The 20,129-nt window shown below is 35.7% G+C and overlaps 3 protein-coding genes across 4 annotated transcripts; 2 read left to right on the forward strand and 1 right to left on the reverse strand.

Moving 5' to 3' along the window:
- Positions 1–1,361: 1,361 nt before the first annotated feature.
- LOC103935244 (histone-lysine N-methyltransferase CLF) lies at positions 1,362–8,945 on the forward strand. The gene is made up of 17 exons (XM_048575577.1): positions 1,362–1,643; positions 2,306–2,410; positions 2,515–2,834; positions 3,643–3,804; positions 4,383–4,467; positions 4,639–4,794; positions 4,879–4,926; positions 5,002–5,073; positions 5,171–5,880; positions 6,368–6,503; positions 6,617–6,840; positions 7,042–7,173; positions 7,788–7,878; positions 8,055–8,102; positions 8,178–8,306; positions 8,392–8,469; positions 8,549–8,945. The coding sequence occupies exons 1-17, from the start codon at positions 1,581–1,583 to the stop codon at positions 8,738–8,740; spliced, it is 2,751 nt and encodes a 916-aa protein (XP_048431534.1). The 5' UTR covers positions 1,362–1,580; the 3' UTR covers positions 8,741–8,945.
- Positions 8,946–12,594: 3,649 nt separating this feature from the next.
- On the forward strand, positions 12,595–15,288 carry LOC103956948 (PI-PLC X domain-containing protein At5g67130). Of its 2 annotated transcripts, XM_048575581.1 has the most exons (9): positions 12,595–12,781; positions 12,865–12,987; positions 13,130–13,267; positions 13,486–13,584; positions 13,686–13,989; positions 14,069–14,289; positions 14,377–14,463; positions 14,736–14,836; positions 14,922–15,288. In XM_048575581.1, exons 1-9 carry the CDS (start codon positions 12,659–12,661, stop codon positions 14,926–14,928), a joined length of 1,203 nt encoding a protein of 400 aa, XP_048431538.1. In that variant the 5' UTR covers positions 12,595–12,658; the 3' UTR covers positions 14,929–15,288. The 2 variants fall into 2 exon arrangements, with proteins under 2 accessions (XP_048431538.1, XP_009367285.2); XM_009369010.3 differs by having other exon boundaries at positions 14,736–15,288.
- Positions 15,289–16,023: 735 nt separating this feature from the next.
- On the reverse strand, positions 16,024–18,511 carry LOC103935246 (F-box protein At5g67140). The gene is made up of 5 exons (XM_009345008.3): positions 18,316–18,511; positions 18,035–18,181; positions 16,750–16,885; positions 16,556–16,654; positions 16,024–16,457 (listed from the first exon to the last, which is right to left on the reverse strand). Exons 1-5 carry the CDS (start codon positions 18,402–18,404, stop codon positions 16,248–16,250), a joined length of 681 nt encoding a protein of 226 aa, XP_009343283.2. The 5' UTR covers positions 18,405–18,511; the 3' UTR covers positions 16,024–16,247.
- Positions 18,512–20,129: the final 1,618 nt, after the last annotated feature.

Consider the following 20,129-nt stretch of genomic DNA (forward strand, 5'->3'; position numbering starts at 1 on the left):
TATTAATGAAAGAAAAAACATTGCTCTATGTATAAACTATTATGCTATCACTCAACCATTGATCTTCCTTTCGGTTATGCAGTGAACTTTTCACAATATTTATAGCGGAAAAGACTCTCCACTGAAGTAGTAGCAATTGATAGAATTACAGTTAATGTAATTATCAAATACAAGTGATTATATACTATGTTCCTTCCCTCTCCACCATTTTTTTGGAAGACTACCAATTCTTTTCAATAGAGAAAATTCACTACTTGAATGCATATCAAGAATATTATGCACAAGTTGATTTTTTTTTTTAAATATAATAAGAACAATAACTCCTTTTTGAGGCATTTTATTAAATCTAAGTATGTGGGGTGTATTCAAAGTTCAAACAATTGAAAAGTATTTGAGATGTATTAAGAAAAATTTTAATTGAAAAAACAAATGTGGGGTGTATTCAACAATGTGTGAGATGTTAATATAATAAGCTATAAAATATTGAAATTGAAATGTAATTAAACTCAATTAAAATGAAAATGGCTCGAGTCAAAGAATCTTAATCAAAAAACTTAGGGCTATTTTGGATGTGCTTTTAAAATGATTGAAAACACTTTAGAGAAAATGTTTTTTGGTTCTAAAAACACTTAAAGTACTTTCTGCAAGAAGCATCAGTTATGTGCTTTTTCCAGGAAGCACTTTAAATGTTTTTCCAGAATTTGCTTGCATTTTTATTAAGGATTGATTTCAAAAACATTTTCACTAAAAGTGCTTTCAATTATTTTAAAAGCTTAATCCAAATGAGCTCTTAAAAGCTTAATAAAAATGAAACTTTAAAGAAAAGTTTTCGGTACTGTTCACTTTAACAAAAAAACTCTTTTGGGTGTGCTTTTAAAATGATTGAAAGCACTTTAGAGAAAATGTTTTTTGGTTTCAAAAACACTTAAAGTGCTTTCTGCAAGAAGCATCAGTTATGTGCTTCTTCTAAGAAGCACTTTAAGTGCTTTTCCAGAATTTACTTTTATTTTTACTAAGGATTGGTTCAAAAAACATTTTTTACTAAAATGCTTTCAGTCATTTTAAAAGTACATCCAAACGAGCTCTTAAAAGCTTAATAAAATGGGAACTTTAACGAAAAGCTTCCGGTATTGTTCACTTTAACGAAAAACCATATTTTTGCACTAAAAAATCAATCTTAGTATTATCCACTTTATTCTTTATTTTATCTTTATTGTTAAAATTCAGGTTTCAATCTTTTTCTTTAATTTTCTTTAATAAAAAACTAAAAAAAGCATAAATGTTCAGTTAAAAACGTCTGGACGATGGCATCTAATTCTAATTTTCACTTTTTGTTTTTATAAAATAAATAAATGAAATTACGTCCCCGTTAAAACGGCCAAAAATCCTCCGCCGGTCCCTCCCACATTGAGACCTGATTAGCGTTTCAAGCCCGACCCGCCAAATTCCTCTGTCCCAAACCCTACCGTACCGTACACTTCCCCAGTCTTACCCAGGACTGCCTCTGTACGAATCGGATCCGATCCGGTCCAAAATTGCGTTCCCGGCCCGAATAACCTCCCCCAGCTTCGCCGCCAACAATGGCGTCGAAGGCTTCGCCTTCAGCTTCCGCCAATAGATCGGAGCTTCACGAGGACCCTCCGGTATAATCCTTCGGCTCTCCTGCTCGATCTCTTTCTCTCTGTAAATCAATGAAAACTCTGCTTAAATTATGCCATTAATGGAAGCTCTTGTATTGTGTTTAATCTGGTCAATGTGCGTGCCTTTACATATACATACATACATATATATATATCTATATATTTGTTTTTTATATTTATATACATTCAATATGCATGTAATATAAGTGCATATATGTAGGAATTTTATCAATGTGGGTTGATTTGGAGAGATATGTAGCAGCATTGTTTATTTGGCTTCTGCTTCATTAGATTTGAAGTGCCAATTTCGATGATGCTATATATGTTTCGGTTAATTTACCATGTAATTTCAACGAATGCCTTTCAACTTAGGAATGGTACTGCAGCATTTGAAAAAATAGTTTCGCCAACCGACGGTTCTGGACGTAGTTTTATTTTTTCCTGCTTAGCTTGCATTTTAAAAAGTTATTGCAATAGAAAGATTGGATATAGCTTTTTGTGCTCAAATTGTTGATAGAGAGTGCTACCCGCTCTTGAAACCACTTTGTTCTGTGTTCATTCAACTCCAGCTTGACTTCTACCTGCTTATTTATTCTACTTTTTGTCTGGGTATTTTATGATGTAGGGTTATAAGTTGGATCACACTTAACATCTAGTTTGTGCAGATGACGAGGTCGCAAGAAAACATGGATGTAACCCGGAAGGAGATTTCATTGCTCATAGAAAATCTAAAGAAGCAAGTTGTTTTTAACCGGGCTACTTCTATAAAGGTGCATCTTCATGGATCTTATAGCGATCATTGTATTGATACCAGAAAGTAATAGAACTACATCAGGTTTTTGTTCTCATAATACTAAGTATTTTCTCATTGCAGAAAAGAATGGAGGTAAACAAGCAGAAGTTGGCTGGTGTCACCAACGACATGTATAAATTGTCAACGGAAAGAGGAAGTAGTAGGTTAACTGATGCTAGTAGAAGTGTAGATCTATTGACAAAGAGGCAAAAAGATGCATTTGCCTTGCAAAATGGAATTGAATTGAGCAATGGGAGCAACGATAGCTCTCAAGAAGATGGTCATGGGTCCACGGCAGTTCTACTAGAATCTAATGTAGCAGTCAAGAGTTCTGTTCGTCCTATCAAGCTTCCGGAAGTTAAAAGACTACCCCCTTATACCACATGGATATTTTTGGACAGGTTTAGCCTACACATGGTCTATTCTTTTCACGACCCATATACTTCAGCTTCAATTATATTCTTGTGTTGCATATCACTATCACATGCTCCATGGTCCTTGTTTGCTTGTGTGAAGGGGAATATGTTTTACATTCTGGAACACCAAAAAGATTAAATGTATAAGTTGATTAATGAAATTTGAGGTCCTTCTACAGAACGTCAGCTAGTTGCAAGTATATTGTATAGTTTAATCTATGTTCATGGAAAGAAATTGAAAAGAGATTGAAATAGTACAAAGGGAATCAGTCTCATTTGTCATACTCTTTTTGTAGTTCCAAACTAATATTTTATGTACATTTTATTGAATAGCAGTGACTGGTTGAAATAGATTTAATATTCCGGACAAGAGAAAACATTTACTATTATGTCTTCAACCTTTTGCTATAAGCAAGATAAGATTCGTTGTATTTATTGGTTTCTTTTTCCTCTTATTCTCCCATGTTTCCAATTAGATCATGCAATTTTTAGAGATCATTTCATCATTAAAATCAATCAATTACTGTTTCAAATATATATCGTTTTTCACTTTGTTCGTTTGACTTTTGTGTCATCTTGTATTGCGCTATTAATTGGATTTGGTAACATGTAGTTACTGAGTTCTACTGTTCATTGGATTTGGCCTCTTTTAGTTGATGATTTACATTGTTGTTCAACAATGTGAAACTCATGTCATATAATCCGTCTGTATTTTTTTTTCCGTTTCTATTCATTTGAGCCTATTTGTGATATCATTGTTTTTTTTTTTTTTTTTGTTTGATATGTGGTACAGAAACCAAAGAATGACAGAAGATCAGTCAGTGGTAGGTCGAAGAAGAATTTATTATGATCAAAATGGAGGTGAAGCGCTTATATGTAGTGATAGTGAGGAGGAAGCAGTTGATGAAGAAGAGGAAAAAAGGGTTTTTGTTGAATCTGAAGACTTTATACTTCGGTTGGTATAACCATGTGTACTAATGTGATAAACTATGATTTATTTCCTTTTGTGTGCAGGCCTAATATGGTGTAGGTACATATATAAGTTATCAACATCCAATCCTAGAATATTTTGTCTTAGCCAATAATACCACTTAAAGTGGCTTTCACTGACCTAATTTATTGTTATAGTCCTTAGCTTTAGCGGAAGAGTTAAATTTGTTTAGTGCCTGTCACTCTCTCTCTGGGATGGACACAGTTTTATAATAGCTTGGTCAATTTTGAACGTACAACATTGTAAGGGAGAAAAAACCAAAGTCCATTTTGTACTGGGTACAGTTGAGTTAATTGAATTATTATTTTATTTCTTTTCATTATTCGGAAACCATATAAATGTGAACTGAACTGACCTTTATATTCAGTCCTCTATTGCAATAATATTAGTCCAAGACCTAAGTTCTCATCTTGACATAATAATTTCAGTTTGATATATTTTCCTTAAACATATGTTGAATCTCAATTTTGAAATTGTATGTGCTTGTTTACGGTATGAAAAGTGAACTAATTGTTTTATGGACGTTTCATTGAATTTACCAGCTCGGCTATAAAAGAAGTTGGCTTCTCTGATCCAATGCTGGAGTCATTAGCACAATATTTCTCTAGAAGTCCATCTGAAGTCAAGGTATGGAAGTTTCTTTTTTCTATTTTGCAGGAATGCTTGCCATTCTGCCATGCTTGTTTCCAATTTGTAACATGATAAAAACCAGTCAGTGTAAGCTTTGGTCCAGCCGTTTCCCATTTGCTTTGTGCTGGCTTTACAGAGATATGAAACTCCATCAAACATCTTATACAGGCAAGATATGATACTCTCTTAAAGGAAAAGGAGGCTTCGGGGGGTTGTAAGAATAGGGATACTGAAGACATTTCACAAATTGGGAATTCTTTTCTTGATAAAGATCTGGATGCAGCTCTTGATTCATTTGACAACCTATTTTGTCGTCGCTGCCTAGTAAGTATTCTATTTCTACTTTCAATTGCATGTTTGTTGGGTTATCTTTTCTAACTCCGATCTGCGGTTGTTTCTTTTTGGCAGGTATTTGATTGCAGATTACATGGATGTTCACAGGATCTTGTCTTTCCTGTAAGTAATTTTTTAATAGCTATCTGACCGTGACACCGGACTTTTATATCCTGTGCTGATAAAATTTATTGTCAGATTGAGAAACAACCTCTGTGGAGACCCCCAGATGACGAAAAAGTATCATGCGGTCCGAATTGCTATAGATCAGTATGTGTCGTGCACGTGATTACTGTGATGTGTAGCTGGGAATTGTGTAAAGAAATGGCAAAAAATGATTATGTGGTTTCAAATTGTCTCATTTTAGGTACTGAAGTCTGAAAGAATTGCTAGAGTGAGCAACGGTGATCCTGAAGAAAAAAATGCCACGTCAATGGATGGTGCTAGTGCTCAAATATCAACCAGAAAGAAATCTTCTAGAAAGAAGTCAAAGTCTGGACAAAGTGAAAGTGCTTCATCAAATGCAAAAAACATCTCGGAAAGCAGTGATTCAGAGAATGGATCCAGGCAGGGTAGTGATAAAAATCATCCATCGCCCAAAAAGACTAAGCTAGCTGGAAAAAGTGGAATTCGTAAGAGGAACAGCAAGAGAGTTGCAGAACGTGTTTTAGTTTGCATGCAGAAGAGGCAGAAGAAAATGGTGGTTTCTGATTCCGATTCCATTGTTAATGTTGGTCTTTGTTCAAGTGATATGAAGTTTAGATCTAATTCATCCAAAGATAATGAAGACACTAGTTCTTCTTCACAAAAGAATCTGAAATCTTCTACCAGTGGAGGATTTAGGAGGAAGGAATCACCTGCCAAGGGCAGTAATACAGTTGTTCAGGGTGAATCTCTTGATGGTGCATTGGATGAGATGATCGCTGATCCACCTGCCACAAGTAGTGATGACAATTTGAGGAGAGAAGAATGTGTTGATGAAAACATATATAAACAAGAATTAAGTGATGATAAAACATGGAAAACCATTGAGAAGGGCCTTTTTGAGAAAGGCAGAGAGATATTTGGCAGCAACAGGTCAGTGCATGTAATGTGTTTTCTTTAGTTGATTTCTTCTCTGTTGTGTATGTAATTAGTTAATGGTACTGATGTTGGATATTAGTTAGATACATGTAAACTTATCTGCACAAAGAGCAGCAACCCAGACACACAATGCCACCCCCTCCTCCTCAAAATAAAATAAGTAATGAAAAGAAAAGAGTTCACGAGTATGTCTTAATTTTTTGTTTTGATGTGGGTATGCCTTGACCTTGTAATGTTTAGCATCCTATAGTTTTGTAATCAATCTACTGTATCGTCTAGGGAAGTTCCTAAGGTGGATACAGAAAAATTTGGTTAAGAACATCCATTCTTGAATTATAAGGTGCAACTGTGCCAGTGGTAGGGAGTTTCCTTTTGATTTTAATTGCATCTATATGTCTGGATAGCCCATTGGATTTATTAATTACTTAATGTACTTTTTCTTGTTTCCATCTTATAATGGGTTTCACATCTCTCATCGCAGCTGCTTAATAGCAAGGAACATTTTAAATGGTATGAAAACGTGTTGGGAAGTGTTTCAGTATATGAATTACTCAGAGAGTAAGATGTCCTGCCAAGCAGGTGATGCTGCAAACTCCCTTGTTGAAGGGTATTCCAAGGTTGACTTTAATGGATTTATAGTCCCTTTTTTTTATAGGCTTGTCTACTTATGACAGAACCCTCTCTGCCCAAACAAGTGATTCTATTTTGTCTATGTTGAAACGAACTTTAGGGTAATAATGAAGCTAGAAGAAGATCAAAATTTTTACGTAGAAGGGGTAGAGTTCGTCGTTTGAAGTATACTTGGAAATCTGCTGCTTACCATTCAATCAGGAAACGAATTACTGAGAGAAAAGATCAGCCTTGCAGGCAGTATAATCCATGTACTTGCCAAACAGCTTGTGGAAAGCAGTGTTCTTGTCTACAAAATGGGACTTGTTGCGAGAAGTACTGCGGGTGAGCTTTTCTTTTTCCTGATAATTATATTTCTGAAAAAGGACAGATAACTCAATGGCTTTTGTAAAATTTTCTCTTGCTCTACAGCTGACCTCATTGATTTGGCTTCATAGATTTAATTATTTCTTTAGTTCATGTCCGTCAAATTTTGGCCTTTCCAATGATAATTCCAAACTTATCTGCTCAAACTTATTTGTCTAGGTGTCCAAAGACTTGCAAGAATAGATTTAGAGGCTGTCATTGTGCTAAAAGTCAATGCCGAAGCCGTCAGTGTCCTTGTTTTGCTGCAGACAGGGAATGCGATCCGGATGTTTGTAGGAATTGCTGGGTCAGGTGCGCTTATAACTTTTTGTTTGGTGAAAAATCTTTTCGTGTTACTTAGTGATGTGTTTGGAGCCTGGACTATGACGCATGGCATTATTGATGTGCTTCAGACAGCTCATGCCTCGTTGTGATCGGATTTATAACTTTTAGTTTTGAGCACATTCAACTTTAACCGTTTTTATTTGCAATGCTGAAATTAGGAACACATTTAAATTTTCTATGCCTAATCTATGGCTCTGTATGTCTACACCATTTTCACATTTTTGAATCGGATAGGCATAATTAAGTGGTAGCAAATTCAATTAATCCCTTAAAGATTTTCCACCATTCTGGTGATTGCGTGAACAATGCTCATTTTCTACTGTATGAATTCGTTTCTGAAGTTTACAGTTTGATCAAATAGGTTGAAATTCATCTAATAAGTCAGAATGGTGTGGCATTTTATGCTATAAGTATGTGCAGGGTTTGGACAATATAACTTATCATAGGCTTATGTATATGGAATATATGAAGGTAGGAGCAGTAGGTGCTGTGTGACTAAGAAATAAATTCATACAAATGTGGGCTGCATTTTTTCTCTGTTAAACTTTCAACATACGGACCTGTCAAATTTCATTTTTCAGTTGCGGTGACGGTACCCTTGGGGTTCCAAGCCAAAGAGGTGACAATTATGAGTGTAGAAATATGAAGCTTCTTCTGAAACAACAGCAAAGGGTAATCACACGCCTCTTTACTGTTTCATTTCTTTTTCTTTCCTTCTATAGATGCATGGTCAAAATCTAGCGCATTATGTGAAAAATTTACTTCACGGGTTGTTGAAGTTGCGGAAGGAATACTCAAATGATTGAAGTCCTATAGTAATGACTGCTTTTATCCTAATTTATCTTCAGGTCTTACTTGGAAGATCTGACATATCTGGCTGGGGTGCGTTCTTGAAGGTAGTGTTCCATTTTAATGATATCTTGTGTGTGCTTTTCCTTTTGCGCTGGCTTATTTTCCTTGCCACCCTTCAGAATAGTGTCCCCAAACACGAATACCTTGGTGAGTATACTGGGGAGTTGATCTCACATCGCGAAGCAGATAAGCGTGGAAAAATATATGACCGTGAAAATTCATCATTTCTCTTCAATCTGAACGATCAGGCATGTATATCAACACCTTTTGATTCCACGTCATATCTAACCTCCTATTGTTCAACGGCATGAAATAAGCATTTGTCTTGTGCAGTTTGTCCTTGATGCTTATCGAAAGGGTGATAAATTGAAGTTTGCCAACCATTCTCCAGATCCAAATTGCTATGCGAAGGTACCCTTTTGACATCTTTTCTCGTTCTTTTTTCCCTCTAAAAAAATTTTGGATATGACAATGAACCCGTCCATGGCAGGTCATTATGGTTGCGGGAGATCACAGGGTGGGCATATTTGCCAAGGAACGAATTGCTGCAGGAGAGGAACTTTTCTATGATTACCGTTATGAGCCTGACAGAGCTCCTGCTTGGGCGCGGAAGCCTGAGGCATCCGGGTCAAAAAAGGACGATGGAGCTCCTTCAAGTGGTCGTGCGAAGAAGCTTGCTTAGCCGGAAGATTAATTTGAATCAGTAGATTTACGATTCTTTCTTTGGCCATTCTTTTAGAGGTAGAGAAGATGCATCATTTTCATTGACCACAGATGTATTCGTGATCATTTTGTTGGAGAGAGAGGCCATTGCCTTCTCAAAACAGAAAAATTGAATTACATTTTCTAACAATTCATGGTTATTCCAAAAGCTAATTTTATTTAAATGGCATGATCTTATTATTTAAAACACAGGTGTATATGTCACCGAATACATTGACTAGAATGATGAAGAACTTGTTTGGAAATGCTTCTGCTAAATTATTAGAAGCACGATAAGAACTTACTACATAAAATGGCACTTAGAAGTGGAGGTATAAGGTGCTACTTCGGGAATTACAAAAAAATGCTTATATGTTTCGTTTGGGATTGGTTTGGTAATGCTTTGCTTTGAAAAAAAAAAACTGTTTCTGCTGTGCTGTGAGAATAAACTTATTTTTGCTGCTTCACGTTTTCAGCTTATTTTCACTCATAACTTTGAAAATAAGCTATTTTTAAGTGTTTATCAAACATTTTTTTGAGCTCAACTTTTTTTTTTATACCTATTTTTTTATAAAAGCATCTCAGTACCAAACTAGTACTTAATATTGGTGACTAGGGGAGGGGAAAGTTTCAAATTCGGGATATATGGGTAGAATAAACTATGAAATAGAGAGATATTATAAGATTCATACTCGTACTTTGAAATTTAATAAAGAATTTCGCCTTTCCATACGTTAACAAATCGCTTCCGAGAAATATAGTTTGAACACATGCCATAAGTCTCACGTTTCAAAAAATGCTATACTTATAGAATGTGGTTGATCTAGAATGGGAGAATATAATCGCATTTATGTACACCCAATAATAATACTTGGGGTTCAAGCTATAGGTTCACTTATTTCACATTGCTCTCAAAGATAGAATTTGCCTCTTTTCAATTTGGCCAATACTATTACAATTTGTAGACATTAATGGGAAAATGTGGTTGAATAGTCCTTGATGATATGAGTAACTATTAGAATCAATAGATAAGCTTCATTTCATTTCAATACCCATTTCTTGGTATTGTGATTCACTAGAAATGTAACATCTAATTCAGTGTATTGCACTTGATATAGTAAGATGCATACTTCACTAAAATATGGTACTTCCGGACCAAGTATCGATTCACAGAATCCTATTAGAGGATGGATCATCTTTCTTAGTGTCCAAATATTGGTTAATCATTTGAGTATTTTACTCATGATTTACAATTAACATGGTTCTTTAATACCATAAGACTTTGATGGATAAGAATTACGTTGGCATATTGCTCGATCTGCAGCTCAGGATAATATTTGTCTTTCAAAACATTATAATCTATATAAGCTCTTCAAGATTCCAATCTAATATCAAATCTTATAAAAGATTTAGTATGTTGCAAGAATATCATAAAGCATCTCTATTTCTTTTTTTGTCAAACACGATCAAAATATTTTTTTTTAGTTGTTAGAAAACACTCTTAGCCATTTCGAAGGCAACCCCAAATAAACTCTAATATAATTCAACAAGCGATTTGGCTATATGTAAAAGCTTTTTACCATTTTAAAAGCAACATCAAATAGCACACATAAATGCATTGGCTATAGTGAATATGATTCTTCGATACACCCAATTTTGAATTTTTCTCTATAAATTGAAAAAACACCATTCTTCATAAAAGAGTTTGAATTTCCTCTCTATAGTTTAAACTATATCAAATAAATAAAGTATCCTTTTTTTTGTTCACAACAATTGGATAATTTACACTAAATTCACAAAGATGAAAACTCGAACAAGAAACCTTAAATGCAAGAACAAACGCTCTTAACTAACTGGCCTACAAATCACTTGCAATAAAATATCCTCCTAAAAAGTACTAGCATTGTCAAACTGGCTACGTGCCCAAAACTTGTATAATACAACAACCAGGCTGCATTTCTTGACAAACCAACCTAACCGCATTACATTATTGAGCTTAGAATTATGTTTCTTGTTAGGTAGTATGAACTACACACAAGCCTACAAACGAAATTGCGTGACGACATACGCAGATAATCCCACACTGAGTGTCCTGTTTTTTTAGAATTTTTTAGTATGTCTATAACACGAAAATATATCATATATTATTATATAAGTAAAATAACGCTTGAAGAAAAAATATTTTGTTCATTTGACTTATGACGTACAGGCTCGTGTTGCTATTTGAGAAATCTCTCCTGCTCTACGCTTGAAGTCGCTGACCAGACACAAGACCTACCCGCAACCCCACCATGTGAGAGGCACTAAAATGTAACTTCGCAATGTCATCATGGGGTGAGGAAATTCCAAAAGCTTTTAAAAGGAGTAATGATATTCATATCATGTTTTTATATTACATTTTTATATCACTTTAGGTAGTATCTGATGTGGACAGTTACATCATTTGAAAAATTTGCAAAACCCAAGGAAATAAAGAAGAAACATTCCTCGTATACCACAATCATCATTTAATTAACTAGTTTTTCTTAATTATTAATTTATTAAATAATAAACTAAATTTAAAAATCTGATTAATTCAAATAATGTGATTGTTCACATCAAATGCCACCTAAGATGATATGAAAATGTGGTATAAAAACATGGTATAAATAGCATTACTCTTTTAAAAGACAAACAGCCACAGACATAACTAAAAGTGTATAATATCAATTATATGACAAATTAATTTAGGCTTGTTGCAAGGCCAATATAACCATTTTGTATAAAGATCAGTTTCTAGAGTGTGTTTTTAAAGATTGCAGAAGCATAAGAAGCTTAATTATCTATATTATTTATTAATAAAATCTTTTTTGTCTGACAAAAAATCGAGAACAAATATAATGGTATTCTTTCATGCATAATTGAAAGAAAATAGGATTGAGGGACGGTCTAAGGTTTGATAGACGTAAAGGGATTCAAAACATTTTGATGGGAGAGAGATTTAAAACTTATTATTTGTGCGGTTTCAAGGGACCATAATTAAGAATATTCGTGGCGGATGTGTTCTCACCATTGTTAAACCCCACTTTGGGAATCAATGTCTTCCCTCTCTAGCTGCCCTCAATTTTGATTGCTTGGGCCGTGGTTGTACTTGTAGTAGAGGAATTTTCCTTTATTTGAAGTTATTTTTCTTGATAAAAAAATTGAAAGAAAATATTTTAAAAAAATATGAACATAAAAGTAATTTAGTTGAACAAAAGTTTTATTGTTTTTCTTTCACCCATGTGTTATCAAAATAAATTTAAAAGAGTAAAAAAAATAATTCCCCTCGTTCAAAAATAACTTTACCAACTTTTTTTTCTCTTCATCTTTATAACTTCTCCAACATCCCTATTACTGGTAAATAATAATAAACACCAGTTGTCCATTGTGTGGCTTAACCAAACTCAACTTCTTAGCGTAAAAAATATCGATGTACTAAAAAAAAATAATAAACACCAAATTTGCGAGTATGTAACAATAGTCAACTAACTAAACCATCAACGGAAGAAAAAAAAAACGAAAATGTTATTTTTATCATCTATTTGTACTATTATTTAATATTATTTTTCTAATAAAGAAAAAACTCAAATGTGTGGATAATCCATCTGTATGAGAAAAATAATATAAACAATTGTACAAATAGACAGATATAGGAACTTGGCACTTCCATAAAAAAAGAAAACGAAAACTAAAGGCTTTTTTGTTAGTCAGAAAAACGCAAAGGTGAAAAAGCCCGCGTTTCACACCCAAAAACTTGTCACCCTCCCCTCTCTACAGTAAAAGTTCTCTCTTTCTTTTGCTTTCTCTCCGAAACTTCTCACTCCCTCTCTCTCTGGGCGGTGGATTTCTGGAGCTTTCTGCAGAACCACAAGCTACCATGCCACCGTGCTCGGCGGAACGAGGCGGCGTATCCAGAGCCTCGTCAACTGTCGTCCTCTTCCTGCTACTCTTCTCAGTCCTGGCCACCAGTTCCACTGCTTGCTCCAACGGCAATTGCCAGGTTTCTGTCTTTTCTCCCCGCAAAGATCTGCACAATCTCACATTTTCTCTCGGAATTTGAGCTGAAGCGTTGATATTTTGCAGGTTCTAGATGCTTGTGCGGCGGCGACGGACTGCGGGCCGGGTCTTTACTGTGGCAACTGCCCTGCTTCCGGTAAGAATCAGCCCGTTTGCACCAGAGGCCAAGCAATCGTACCGACTTCAATTGTGAGCATTTTCGACTTAAAATTTGTAAATTTTTTATGGCTTTGTATATTTTGAGCTAAATTCAAGAAATTTATGTCTGCCCATTTTTGGTTTTTGTGAATTTGATGATGGGTTTGTGCTGTTTTTTGGAATGGTGTTTTAGATTAATGGGTTGCCATTCAACAAGTACACATGGTTGGCGACTCATAATTCTTTCAGCATCGTTGATGCACCGCCCGTGCCTGGTGTTCAAAGACTCACATTTTACAACCAAGAGGACACTGTTACTAACCAGTTGAGAGTATGTGCCCTTGCTTTTAAGTTTTAACTTTGCTGTTTTCGGTATATTCTTTATAACGAAAAAATGAAAGGATCAAGTCACTAGAACATATACGTTTGGAATGTCATTCATTTCTTTAGCTTTTTTTATTCGAATCCAAAATTATAATGAAACTGTCTGCTTGTTTTATTCATTAATTATTCGTTTATGAGTATTAACTTATGCCATATTGTTTTTAGAATGGAGTGAGAGGGCTGATGTTGGATATGTACGATTTTGAGAATGATATCTGGCTTTGTCATTCCTTTAAGGGGCAATGTTTCAACTTCACTGCATTTGTAATCTCTCTTCCCTCTTATCAATGTATGACTTATTATGTGAATTTTATGGTTATAGTTTTGCGAGGTTGTTTATGATGTGTCCATTGGATTTTTCTCAGCAACCTGCAATTAACACTTTGACGGAAGTGGAAACATTTTTAAGTCAGAACCCGACAGAGATTGTGACCATTATAATTGAGGACTACGTGAAAACTCCAAAAGGGTTAACGACATTGTTTACCAATGCTGGGTTAAATAAGTATTGGTTTCCTGTAGCGAAAATGCCAAGAAAGGGTGAAGATTGGCCCACTGTTACTGAAATGGTGCAAGAGAATCATCGGCTTCTTGTTTTTACGTCTGATGCTTCAAAGGAAGCACAGGAAGGAGTAGCTTACCAGTGGAAATACATGGTGGAAAACGAAGGTACTTATAAATGATATATCATTGCATCTTCAAATTATATTTGAATTTTATAGTTAATAGCCTGTTTATTGGGTTTCAGCTGGAGATCCTGGGGTAAAACCAGGCTCATGCCCGAAGAGAAAAGAATCAAAGCCTCTGAATTCAAAAAGTGCATCTCTTTTCTTTCAAAATTATTTCCCAACATATCCTGTTGAAGCTGAAGCTTGCGAAGAGCATTCAACTCCACTGGAGCAGATGGTCAGTACCTGTTATAAAGCTGCAGGGGTGATGCCGAATTTTTTGGCAGTCAACTTTTACATGGTATGAAAATTTTAGCTAGGGACAAGCACATACTAAAACATCATCCAACTAGGAATTTTAACTAAGGATAAAATGATATCAATGCAGAGGAGTGATGGAGGAGGTGTGTTTGATGCTGTTGATAGAATGAATGGTCCAGTGCTTTGCGGGTGTAGTACTGTCAGTGCCTGCCAGGTTTGTTTGTATAACTTGTTTCCACATTCATTTTGTTATTTATGAACTTCTTTATTGCTTTTTATGATCCAAATCGGTGGTTAAAAGCTCGTGGCATGAGTCCTACTTTGTCCAACCTTAGCAATAATCCAAAAGCTCACCAAATATTCAAACATTTCCGATCTGTCTAAAACTTTAGGGTACTTCTACTGATTTACCCATACCCTTGTGATGACACGCCAATTTTCGGAGTAAGGAAAACTGTAAACCACTCTACTGTTTGATTTTCGCAGGCTGGAGCACCTTCTGGATCTTGCAAGAATATTTCTGTACCAACTAGAAGTCCAGTGACCAACAATGCAGGAGGCTTTACTGGCTCTGTTCAGTTTTCAAGGTCTGCTTCAACAGTCTATTCTCCAAATCGCTTGGTTGTCTTCTTGTTTTATCTTCCGTTGATGGTATTTTGGCTATGACTGCAGCTTCTAAATACTAGGATAGGTCATTAGTGAGTTACTTCTGGCGGTTCTTCTATGTAATATACTAAAATTTAGAGTGATAACCGTTGCACCCTGCCTAGTTGAGTGGAAGGTCAAGGAGTCATTCTGTGGTTCTAGAGTAATGACACGTGATTGTAAGGAAAAGTCTTTTATAATTATATTGGGACAAGGATTATGGAGTTGCAGAGGCATCGGAAGTAGATAGTTACGACGAAGGACCAAGAATGTACTACGAATCAATTCAGGTATGTACCACTCTTCCTTATATGTCTGGTTCTCAGCCGTTGCAATGGATGTTGACAATCCTATAGTTTCGTCTTTTAACTTAAGAGCTCAGTACATATATCAACAGATCTCGACTTCATTTCTCTTTGTTACATATGGTTGGTCAGTACTATGAAAGCGTATGGTTTTTCAAGAGGTCACTTGGGGTTGAATGACATGCCTCCTTTTGGTTGATTAAACATTTTGACAATAAATTGGGTCCATCTTTTTATGGTCTGATTTGCGTATGTTGCAAGGAAAATTGCAATACAAAATTGGTCTAAGGAGGCCTTTTGTACGGAAATGATTTATGGGTGATGATGCTATTCACACATTTTTACCGCTCATACACTCCGTTTCTGGTTGTTGGATGGAATGAATTGAAGACCAATAGATAATAATTAACAAAAGTGTGAGAGGTAAAAGACTGTGAGTACTGAATAGCCCTATCCTTGGTTTATACACATATTTTACTTTATACGCACTTTTTTTTAGCCATTAGATTGTGAACAAATTGAAGGAGAATCAAAGTGCTAGAATTAAAAAGGGAGCGTAGAAAGTGACAAATATGGGAGATTACATCTGTAATCGGAGACGCCACGGGGCAAGTATGTAACAGACAAATAGCATACTATTTAAACACATTATAATCATCTATGCCATCTGTAACGTCATTGGAACTATGCATTGGTTTCAAGAGAATCTCAAGAACAGTGCATGAATCACTCTTCTATTTTAACCACACAATAGTCAACTTAATCTGACTTGGAAATCTCTTTTGAGTTTTAAATCACTTCGACCTTTATTCACACCTTGCACAAAAGAATATAGGTGGCTGTAATTCATAGGAATTATATACGGAACAAGAGTATTGAGCTGATAATTTAGCCTCAACCTCCCACATCGAGGGCGTTGAGCTGCACAACGAAAAATACATACAGCAATGTCGAAAGAACTTGTATGAATGGTCGGCTTATACATCGGGAAACATAGAAGCATCAACATTTAATGGCAATGTAGAAAGAACTTATACGAAAAGGCGGCTTATGCGATGGGCAACATCGAAGCGTCCACACTTAACGACAGTCCTCTGGGTTTTATCTTTAGTGCCGGACTGATAGTAAGCAAAGCAATGAAGCAGTCTACAGGAACTCTCGTCCCCCATACATTGATGGATTCAAGCTTGCGGCAACAGTTTACTAGAACAAAGAGGCCGTTCTCGGTTACATGACGGCAGCTCCACAGGATGATAGTCTGGAATAAACAAAGGAGAGGAACAAACAGAGGTGAAATGCACTTGAACAAAATTGGGGTAATGAAACCTTGAGTCATAATTTCCATGAACAAGTTACCTTCAAATGCGGACAGCTATGAGCAATGGCATATAACGAGTCATCTGTGATAAATGTGCCACCGATATTCAGGTGGTGCAAGGAATTAGCTCTTGATATCTGTTGGAAAGGAACGCCAAACTGAGAAAGTTAAACAATAACTCACGTAAATGAAAGCAGTAAATCAAACATACGACATTTGCTTGTACACATACCAGTTGAACAACACCTTTATCTGTGATCCCTGTGATGCCCCATAGCGATATGGATGTTAAGTTGCTGATACACTTTGCCATAGATATTCTGTACAATCCAGTGTCGGTTATCTGGCAACCCCAACGACGCCTTGAACTGAGGAAACAAGAAGATAAATCAAGAACTATATCATGAAAGAACCAAAGTGGTACATCTCAAAAGAACTAAATCTTGAAATGAGAAAGAACTAAATCATGAAATTCAAATGCTGAGACTATGACGGTATTTAGGTATCCCTCCTACGAGCTTTAACTATGCTGTTATGCATGAAACCAGACTATTCCAAATCGAATACTTACAGTAATTAGATGCAAATCTGATGAAAAGACAAAGGAAAAAGCATAGACATTGGTGAATTCCAAGTTTATCTATTAATAAACCTGGATACAAACAGAACGACTTCTTCTTTTGTGTCGCTAAACGCGGTACTAAGTACAGAATCATGGGTTAGTAGTATTCAATAATGATACCAACCCAAAAAATTTCTGCCAAATGCCAATGAAAACCAACAGATAAGAACACTTCTAACTCGGATAACTTTTCCAAAGTACAACCTAATCGTTACAGACCTACTTTGTACTGAATGCGAAAATACACTCTAACACATAACATAACCAAGCACAAAAACTTGGAGGTAAGTTATTTGGGTAATCTTGAAAAATGACACTCAAAATTGGGCACGAAATCGTGAACTTCAACCTAAGCCTTTCGGGTTCTTGTTAGATTAGGAAGCTCTACACTTACAACCAAGTTCAGAGTCTAATCTCTCTTCTTCTTATTAGATTGTATCTCAATTTCTGAGTACTTGCAGAGCTATATTTCACAACCAAAAAAATTCACCAAAAAACAGAAATTTAAAAAGGAAAACTAACGAAAAGTCCAAAAAAAATTTAGTTTTAATGAAAAATGACAATAAAGGTATAGTGAATAGTACTAAAGAAAGGTAAAAATATGGTTTTTCGTTAAAAATGATCAGTGACGGGAGTGTTACATTAAAACTCCCAATTTAAAACCTACAAAATAATTCAAGAAACAATGTACATAACCTTTTCCATAAAACTTTAACTTGTAATTAGACTAATTAATCACTTAACTCTCTAAAAATCAACAAAATTATAGAAAATACCGCCAAAGGTTAAAATTTTGAAACCTTTGCTCTGAATATTCCCTCAGATATTTAAAATTAAACAGAAATTTCTTAAAAATAAATAAAAAATTTAGTAAGTAAGAGAGTAGATAATATACATGTCGAGCTCTTTGAGGCTGTAAGCAGAGCGGAGCAAACGGGCGGTGGAGTCATCGTCCATCTTCCAACCAGCAAAGCTCAAACTCTCCCTCCGCCCCAAAGACTGCTTCACCGCCTGTTTCCATTTCCGGCAAACACCGCTTGCCCTTCACAGAATTCACAACCACCACACAAATTAAAAAAACAAAAAATAACAACAACCCAGAAAATATAAACCACCAAAATTACAGAAGAAAATAAAAAAGGAAAATTAAGTCGGAAAAAGAAATCAAAAACTTACTGGGCTAAATCAGTGAAGGAGGTGATGAGAACAAATATATGAGCCAAGAGGTCTATTGGCAACCGATCAATCTCCGCCTCTCCCTCCATCCCACCAAGTTCGTCCACCCCACGAAATAGTTCTTTGGTTCGTAAAGATTTCTCAGGAACTCAAGTTTTGTGGTACCTTCAAACTTGAAAAGTCGTAGACGTAAAAATGGAGAAAATATAAAATAAATGGAAAGCCGGACAGGATGTGATCATGTTTCCGTCATTTTTGCTAAATAATCAATTAATCGAAAAAAATACACCACCGTTGGTTAGTCTAATATCTAATGTAATAAAATCAATCGTTAAATCAAAAAGAAAAAAAAGCACATCTTTATAATTATGGACTTGCAGCGCACACGTGATTTCTATGTGAAATAATTCATCTTTATAATTAAAATGATCCGAATTTGTAAATATTTCTATTGTATAATTCAATTTTATTTTCAAATAACATATATCTTTACTAAAAGATAAATTGAACACCTTTTCTATTTCTCAATAATTAAAAATAATAGCGTTGGTCTATTCTTGCATATTCCTTTTCCTTTTGGTGGGGCATGTTCTTTTGGAATCCGGCTTACTATTTATTTTCTCCGCTTTGCGTGTACTTTTTTTCTTGATACAACCATTTTACGTATAAATTGTATGTTTGAAAAATTCTCTTTGCGTTTTGTTGTCTATGAATCCAACTCAATATATTAAATGTCATAATATAAGTTTTGGATATTTGAAAATAAATTTAGCCTCTTGTATTATAATACTTGGTACCAAAGGTGTTTCAGACACACTGAAAAATTCTCAACCATGTCCATGCATTTTGTTGTTCTTTTCGTGCATTCATCGTCAATTGTTGCTGATTCTTAGTGTAGCATCCTATTCAACCTACTATGTTTCATCTTGGCTTCTTATTAAGTTTTTGGAAAAAAAAAATTTAATGTGCTTGAATCGGTACACCATGGGTACAACTAGTTGGAATTTTTTTTGTTTAAATATTCAATTATTGGTATTATGACACTTGGTGCACCGGACCGTGTTCTGGACATACTGAAAGATCTCTCTAATTTTTTATTGGGTAAATTGCACTTTACCACCTCAAGTTTGGGGTCCATTTCAATTTCTTACAACACCTTTAAAACATTTCAATTTCATACCTCAAGTACTATTTTATTTCAATATAATACATCCATTGCATTTTTCATCCATTGATCCGTTAAGAGCTGACGTGGCTGCCACATTTGTGCCACGTGGCTGCCAAATTTGCACCACATGGCAAAAAAAATAATTTTTTAATTAAAAAAGAAAAGAAAAAAAAGAACAGAAAACGCAGAACCCCTCCCCCACCTCCCCCACAACCCCTCCCCACCCCTTTTCTCCCTCCCGAGCCTCCCAACCATCTCCCTCTCCTCCACTATCTTCACCTCCCCTCCAATCCAAAAACCCACCCCACCCCCACCTTCCCCAAGCCTTTCCATTTTCAAGCAATCCAGAGCAACCGCCTCAAGTGTCGGGTCACCGAGCCGTCGTCAACAACCTTTGACACCTGCTTCTTCCTCAAAAACGACGGCAAGGGGAGGGAGATCAACTTCGGTGACACCACGAACGACGATCCGACGTACACGTCAGTTTTACCATCTATCGGAGACCTTAGATCCATGATCCCCACCTGCTTCTACACCATTTCTGGGTTAGGCCGGAGCTTCTCGGTCCCCGTAGCAGCCAAGCCGCCCTTTTCATTCATCTTCGAGTCCAACGACTCTCCGCACCTCAAGATTATGACTTTCTGCA

The sequence above is a fragment of a genome, unplaced genomic scaffold (genome assembly GCF_019419815.1).
Source record: "Pyrus x bretschneideri cultivar Hongxiangsu unplaced genomic scaffold, Pyrus_bretschneideri_v1 Contig8, whole genome shotgun sequence".
In the NCBI taxonomy this organism is placed as follows: Eukaryota; Viridiplantae; Streptophyta; class Magnoliopsida; order Rosales; family Rosaceae; genus Pyrus; species Pyrus x bretschneideri.

Bases quoted from the DNA above. Each gene is read 5' to 3' on its own strand.
- LOC103935246 (XM_009345008.3), bottom strand. From the start codon at position 18,404: ATGGAGGGAGAGGCGGAGATTGATCGGTTGCCAATAGACCTCTTGGCT. The intron at 16,886-18,034 runs GTATATTATCTA...TTGTTTCCTCAG, and splicing joins AGCCTCAAAGAGCTCGACAT to TTCAAGGCGTCGTTGGGGTT. The intron at 16,655-16,749 runs GTATGTGTACAA...CCTTTCCAACAG, and splicing joins ATAAAGGTGTTGTTCAACTG to ATATCAAGAGCTAATTCCTT.
- LOC103935244 (XM_048575577.1), top strand. From the start codon at position 1,581: ATGGCGTCGAAGGCTTCGCCTTCAGCTTCCGCCAATAGATCGGAGCTT. The intron at 3,805-4,382 runs GTTGGTATAACC...TGAATTTACCAG, and splicing joins TCTGAAGACTTTATACTTCG to CTCGGCTATAAAAGAAGTTG. The intron at 8,470-8,548 runs GTACCCTTTTGA...CGTCCATGGCAG, and splicing joins ATCCAAATTGCTATGCGAAG to GTCATTATGGTTGCGGGAGA.
- LOC103956948 (XM_009369010.3), top strand. From the start codon at position 12,659: ATGCCACCGTGCTCGGCGGAACGAGGCGGCGTATCCAGAGCCTCGTCA. The intron at 13,585-13,685 runs GTAATCTCTCTT...GATTTTTCTCAG, and splicing joins GTTTCAACTTCACTGCATTT to CAACCTGCAATTAACACTTT. The intron at 14,464-14,735 runs GTTTGTTTGTAT...TGATTTTCGCAG, and splicing joins GTACTGTCAGTGCCTGCCAG to GCTGGAGCACCTTCTGGATC.